The sequence below is a fragment of the Vigna radiata genome, chromosome 4, assembly GCF_000741045.1.
Source record: "Vigna radiata var. radiata cultivar VC1973A chromosome 4, Vradiata_ver6, whole genome shotgun sequence".
Classification (NCBI taxonomy): domain Eukaryota; kingdom Viridiplantae; phylum Streptophyta; class Magnoliopsida; order Fabales; family Fabaceae; genus Vigna; species Vigna radiata.
Window position 1 is genome coordinate 12,483,975 of NC_028354.1, and position 6,965 is coordinate 12,490,939.

The 6,965-nt window shown below is 37.5% G+C and overlaps 1 protein-coding gene across 1 annotated transcript; it reads right to left on the reverse strand.

Moving 5' to 3' along the window:
* Positions 1 to 360: 360 nt before the first annotated feature.
* On the reverse strand, positions 361 to 2,696 carry LOC106758947 (EP1-like glycoprotein 4). Its single transcript, XM_014641961.2, has 2 exons — positions 2,059 to 2,696; positions 361 to 1,699 (listed from the first exon to the last, which is right to left on the reverse strand). The coding sequence occupies exons 1-2, from the start codon at positions 2,461 to 2,463 to the stop codon at positions 698 to 700; spliced, it is 1,407 nt and encodes a 468-aa protein (XP_014497447.1). The 5' UTR covers positions 2,464 to 2,696; the 3' UTR covers positions 361 to 697.
* Positions 2,697 to 6,965: the final 4,269 nt, after the last annotated feature.

Below are 6,965 nucleotides of genomic sequence, written 5' to 3' on the forward strand. Positions count from 1 at the left end.
ATCTCAATATGACAGTTGATTATCCCACAAGAAAAGTTAATTGTTGGGTGTCCTATGCATTAAGTACAGTATATAGAAAATCAGAGCATTAACCATTATTGTCCCGTTTTAGTTATGGTTCTTCCTTTCTAATTAGCCCTTCCTCAGTTGAATTAACTGAACCTGTGAGTAAGCATTGCTGTGATATTAGTAGATAGAGTTTGCAATGCTTGCAATTATAAATTTCCAATTTGAGATGGAAAGAAGGGAGATTTTCTTATATCTCAACCTATCAGATGTTAGCCCTTAATACAATTCTCAAAAATATTTGATAGCAGTATCTTTTTGTTGATGAAATTAGACAATAGGTACAATAAACACAAGATAATCAACTGGTCAGAAAATCCATTGTCAAGATTCATGGAGAAGCCAAACTAGTATTTGGACTATAAAAATTGAGGTTCCAAAAGTTTACATTTCTATTTCTCCATCATTGAAAAACAAATTTTCTCTATGCTGCAAATATGCAACATTTTGTCCTCCTCATAAAAAAAAAAAAAATCCAATTTACTTGGATAATCTGTCATGTCATTCTCCTGAAATCAACCAAAATTGTGTTTACATGTTTCAATGAATGATTTTTCTCTACTTGTGTTTTGTTTTTGTTTTTTCACAATTGAACTGAGAAATAAAACCTGGGCCATGCTTTGCTCAACAGCTACGTAGTGCTGGTCTGAGAATGCAAGGTATGAGTTCTTCTTCTAACTAACCAGTAACCAAACCCTCCAACAAGAAGTAGAATAATGAATCCATCAACCCCTCCAGCCACAACCAACACCCATCTTTTCACGTTATGCCTCTCATGATTTTTACCAGTTCCCTTTGGGACCTTAACCATGTAGTTAAATCCAGTGCCTTTATCTACTTGTTTCAGACCCAGCACCAGTCTGTAAAGATAACATTCTGCTGTATCTGTGCTTGCGTTTCTAAAATATAAAGCAGCAGCACATTTACAGTCCTGTAAGCACAAATCTGCACATTCTTTTTTGCTAATATTCACCATTTTAGTTACATTTTTAAGCACACTACTTATGTTATCAAGTTCTAGCATTTCTGCCTCCTTGCCATTGCAAAACCCTCCTGAAATTTGCCCACTGCAATCAGCACCACCCTTGTTTTCATTTGTCAAAAGCTGAATACAATAACAGGAATTGGAGAATGTACATACCCCATAAGGTCTACAAGAAATTGGAAGATCACATGTGCTGTTGAGTGCTTGAAAAGATGCCTCAAACTTACCTTTCTCAGGTGAATAGTAATAGAGTCCAAAGTTTCCTGTATCATTGTTCAGTGCTAGAAATCTTAGCGGTTGAACCCCTTTTGATGGAATCTGTGCTATTTTCTTGTACTTGACATCAAACAACACCAGCCCTCTTGAACTCAGCTTAACATATGTAATACTTCTATTCATGGAAGGCTGAAAACCCCAGTAGGAATACCTCAACTTACCATAGTTCAAATACATAGCAACCTTCTTGTCCTCAATTTCAAAAGAGTAGTAGAACAAACTTGAGTTGCTTTGGGCAGATGTTAATCGAGTTGCTATATCAAGTTGCTGACCCCAGAGCATAACATCCGTTGGAAAATTGAAACTTTGCCACTTTATATTGTTTCCTGCATCTACAAGCACTAGGTTGCCTGATCTCAGTATCTGCAATCTCTGCCTCGAATTTATTCAGTGCAACAAATAATCCGTTAGACTTCATGCAATTCAGCTTAATGATGCATGCACTAACAGCTTAAAGGACTTTTACAATTTCATTCCATCACATGACATTGTCTATGATAAATTTATTGACTGTCACAGTAAATGTCCTTAAACTTGATACCAGCAATTAGCTCTGCTTTGTGGATTACAGTGTTATGCCACTCATTTGTTAATTAATTAATTTGTGTTGTGAGAATATTTGAATTGATGATTTATCGCATGTTCCAAAGGGTAAACCTGTGCATTCTTACATAGAGAAGCTAAGACTCACTAGCACCATTGCATTGGTATGTAAAGTGTCAGAGTTTTACCTTGACCCCCTGTCCAGAAGTCCCAGTCTTCCATCCCACTCTGTCTTTTGGACCTTTCAGTCTTAAATCTCCATCCATAGTGAGCTCTAGCAAGCATTTCTCAGTGATGTAAAACCTGGAGTAATGGCCAGAATCCCAAACTTTCACATTCCCAAGGAAAACTTCCAATGAGCATGAGTATTTCCCATTGATGGCCTCAATGCTCAATGCTACTCTGAAATTTGGTGCTGTCTGATTGGTCTCCACGAGAAAAGCCCTCCCTTTGAAGTCCATTTCATACTCCACAGGAACTGCCACCATGAGCTGGTAGCCAACACCAACACCAGACTCAGAAAAAGCATAATTGTAGAAGAAAACAGGGAGGAGAAGAAGGAAAGGGAAAAGCTTCATGAGTGAAAACAGCATCAAGTTTTCCTTTTTCACTTTCGGGTATAGTTTTTTATTGTTTTGGGAGGTGGGTTTGGAGTGTGGTGGCGTGTTGATGCCAGAATTGATGAGAGGGAGTGAAGGAAAAGGTTAGCATGATTACTGAAACTCTGCAAGACCCACCTCACACCTCCCACTTCCAAAAAGGATTTCATCTTTCATATTGCTCCTTGCCTTAAACAATTAGTACAGATAAATCCACCATGTGGTGGGGTTGCTGATTACAAAAATTGGGGAATTTTTGGTTTTCTCAAAAACTGTTCTTCAGCTTTATGACCTTAAAAAACAATAAAGTAACGCACCACTTTCATGGCTGGACACTGACTTTCCCATGTGAGTTTTCCTAAAATGTGTTCACTTCTCAGTAAATAACGGTATTCCTCAATGTTTTCTTTATAATTTACAAAGTATTTCTATAAATTCATATTTGAAGAAGGAAAAGATCATTACTTTAAAAATAAAAATATGTTTAGGTTTAATCCCATCATAAAAATCATTACTTTCTAGTTTTTCACACCGAAAGCTGCCTATTTCATAACATATAAACAATTGAGCATTCATGATCTTATGCCGAATTAATAGTTATGCAAAACGGACTAATATTAAATAATTACGGAATTAATATTAATTTATTACCTGTACCTAACTTTCTTTAGCTTCCCATCTAATTATTGTTGTCACGTCTTTAAAAAAAGTGTCTTTCTACACCATTTTTAATGTAACCGGAAAAGTTTTCTACAAGTATGATGGCATAGAGTAATGCTATGTATCATAGAAATGATTAATATAGTTACAAAATTGACTGATCATAGCTAGCATATATTAAAATTAATACATTAATTAAAATAATAACACTAATGTATGTCCTTATTTTCTTATACTTTAGTATTGTTGGATGATAAAAGTTTTAAAAAGTTTAGGTGAATAGAAATAAAATTTGTTAGCATTGATATGGGGTTGAGTTTTTCTAGAAAATAAAGTGAGTGGGTTATGTTATGTTGTTGAATTGACTTTGAGCATGCGTGAGAAGGATATTGATGTGGGACCCAACTGGTCTATTTCTGTTGGTTCAATTGAGTAGCATTGTTACATGTTTCGGAAGTGGGCGTGGAAAGTGTCATGTGAGGTTTTGATTGGTCTTACGAATTTGGTTCTGTCCTCAACACTTGACACGTGGATGAAACCCCTTTGAGCCACGTGTGCCACTTCTGCTTCTGCTGACACTGTTCTTACGGTTGGATGACATGTTGGCTTCCAACTTCCAAAATCCTCGCTTGTCCTCTTTTATGTATGAAAGAACTTTGTACAAGGCTGCTCAGAAATTTTTTTCCAACATTTATATGGTATGTTTTTTTAAATAAATCAAACTTAATTACATTTATTAAAAATATTTATTGATATAATTTATTTCTAACTTTAGTTTAATGTAAGAATCGGAAGAGATATTATTTATTAAACTTTATTAAAAGTAAAACACGTATGTTTCAGGTTATCTATAATAATAATAAATGAAAGACATTATTATCTATCTTATAATTTCTTTTTACTTTTAATATTTTAAATTAAATATAATAAAAATGAAGTATTCATCTACTAAAAAGAAAGTAACTGAATATACTTCAACAAGATAACACATTACAGATGATTATATCCATTGGGTAACTATTTTGATTTTTATTTATCATTTGTATTATTACTATTATTTTTTTTTTCCTTTTAAACATATTGAAGCCATAATTACCTTATTTTCACTCGTATAAATAATAAGAACAGACGATTGTTGAAAATACTTTTTAAACAGATAAATTTTGTAAATTTCAAAAGATTTCGTAAAACATTCACAAGAATAAAAAAATGTATTATATATTTTACAATGTATTGCACTAATGCAAAAACGCTGTTTAACGTCACCCATAAGACGTCGGTTTGCATGTAATCCGACGTATAGGAGTGGGCAGTGGCATTATCGTAAATAGCCTGGTAAACTAGATGTCGGTTTTATCCAAAAACATACGTCCATTAATCTCAAGACGTCAGCACCCCGACGTCTACTAGGCTGCATTTAATGCTTTTCACCTAATTCTCAGGCGTTTAGACGTCACATAGTCCAAATCTGACGTCTAAGGCATGTCTAGAAGGTGGGAAAAACAAAAAAATCTTCAATGTTGATGTCGGGGTTTCGAGCTACGCGACGTCTATTATACCTGTAATAATTATGTTTACAAAACTCGAGGGACTGAGACGTCGACTATTTAGGGCTCCGACGTGTATGTTATTATAGACGTCGGTGGCCCATACCAACAGTCGTGAACATCCCTGACAGGATATCAAACGTCAATCGGTTCAGCTTCCTAGACGTCGGTTCCCCCTGACAGAAACCGAAGTCTAATGGGTATTCAAAAAGTCAGTTTTAAATGTTCACTTGGACGTCACATTAGTAGGATAACAGACATTTATAGACGTCGGTTTCTGGAGAATAACCGACGCCCAATTCCATTTTAAATACACCGCAACTCTTCCCGGCATTTAGTTTCTTATATTGATCGTTTTCCTCTTCTCCTTTTTCTCTTGCCACACCTCTTCTTTTTCTCTCTTTTCGGTATTCTATTGTTGTTTCTCGTCTTCCTCCTCTCCTTTTTCTCTCTTGCATCCCAGGTGCGTGGTTTTTTTTTATGCTTACAGTTTAAACTTTATTTAGTCTTTCATCTATTATCTTGTGGTTGAACTGATTAAAATTTGCTTTCTTTGTGTTGTGTTTTAGTGCAGTTTTGGTCCTCTCTTTGGGTAACATAGTACAACATTCTCCCTTTGCTAGTTTCCTCACAAGAAGAGTGGCAATATTTTGAGTTTTCTATGGCTTCTCGACCCAAAATGGAACTTGGGTCCTTGTCTAGTTCTCGTGTCACCGTAATTTTTTTCTTTCATGGACCCAGGTTCGGTTTTGGGTTGAAATGTCATAGAAGATTGATGAGTGCATATTTATGCCCACATTTATGCTTTAAAATTCAAATTTTTTATGAGATATTTGTGCTTAAATGGTTGATTTAAAGGGAATCTATGTGAAGTTGAATTGTTAGGTTTTGGAATTAAAGAGGCTTAAAAAGTGATTTTAATTGCATAAATTATTCTTGGATGTTCTAATATTTATTTGTGCAGCTGAAGTTAGAGTTTTATTGGTCCAAATTGCAATTTAAAGCCCAAAATCAGATTTTATTTGATAAATAGTGTCCAGATGGGTCAAAGAGACAGTCTTTACCCTTGCACCTCCCAAAATTCCCTACATGCACCCCTCTCTCCTAAACCAGGCCAACAACCAAGCCCAAAAGACTAAGCCTTTTCTCTCCTGTAATCCCTAATTTCCTATACACACCCCTCCTACCACTAATTAAACCAGATATAGCCATGTGGCAGTCCACCACTAATAGATCCAACCACCCAGATAATGCCACGTCACTGATCCTACTACACACCAAATAGACCACTCAAAACATGCCAGCTAGCCCCTCTTGCCACGTCATCACCATCTCCAACAGAAACCCTAATTCCCAAATCCAAACCCTAGCCACCCATGGCCGCCGCCACCATCCTCGCCAGAACCCAAATCCGGCAACCACAACGCCTCAACCAGTCACCACCACCAGCGCTCCAAAGCCGCCGCAAGACACCATCCACCACGAGCTCGCACAAAACGCCTCGACCACCATCTTCCTCGCGTCATTGGAGTGCAGGCCGCTGCATTTGTCTTCTCCTCCATCAACGACGGCCACCACCTGCAAACCCAGCGCCATCTTCCATTCGCGCGAGGTAGAAACTTTCAGGCCACCATCCACCATCTTCTTCTTCGCAAAGCTCCGTCACCAGAACGACGAAATCGCGAGTTCATCATCCACCATTGCTGCCACAGCGCCTCAACCGCAAGCCAACCTCGTTGTCACACCATCCAAACCTACATCAAAACCAGACCAACATCCAGCAAACAGAGACCCAATCCGAAAAAAACCTTCAAACCTCCATTCGTTTCTGCCTCGCCTACCCCAAGACCTGCACTCAGAAAACCAAGAAATCTACAACCAGAGAAATCAATTGGCATAGATCTAAGTTGCGTCGCTACCATGAGAAACAAAACCTCAAGCAACTTTATCATCTTCGACCTGTGAATCAATGCAGAAGCAACGCCTCCATAGTCGAGGGTTGCACAACCAGATTTTTTTCATCTCCGCAGCGGCCAAGACCAAGAAGGGATAAACTTTTCCCTTTTCCTCCAATCTAGCAAACCCTAATTTTGGGTAAGGAGGGGGCGGACACGTGGCTGCCTTTCATTGGCCACGTCTATAGGGGTCAAAGCTGGTTAAACAGGCCTTATCTGGTCAAGGTTGGTCAACTGAGGGGTTTTTTTGGAGAATTTTGAAGGGACTAAAATGCAAATAGAAAAAATATCAGGATATTTGTGCAATTTTGGAAAGAGAGAAAAACTAGAAGAT

Excerpts from the sequence above, each read along its gene's own strand:
- LOC106758947 (XM_014641961.2), bottom strand. The coding sequence starts at position 2,463 with ATGCTGTTTTCACTCATGAAGCTTTTCCCTTTCCTTCTTCTCCTCCCT. Across the intron at positions 1,700-2,058 it reads CTTCTGGACAGGGGGTCAAG|AGATTGCAGATACTGAGATC; the intron begins GTAAAACTCTGA and ends AATTCGAGGCAG.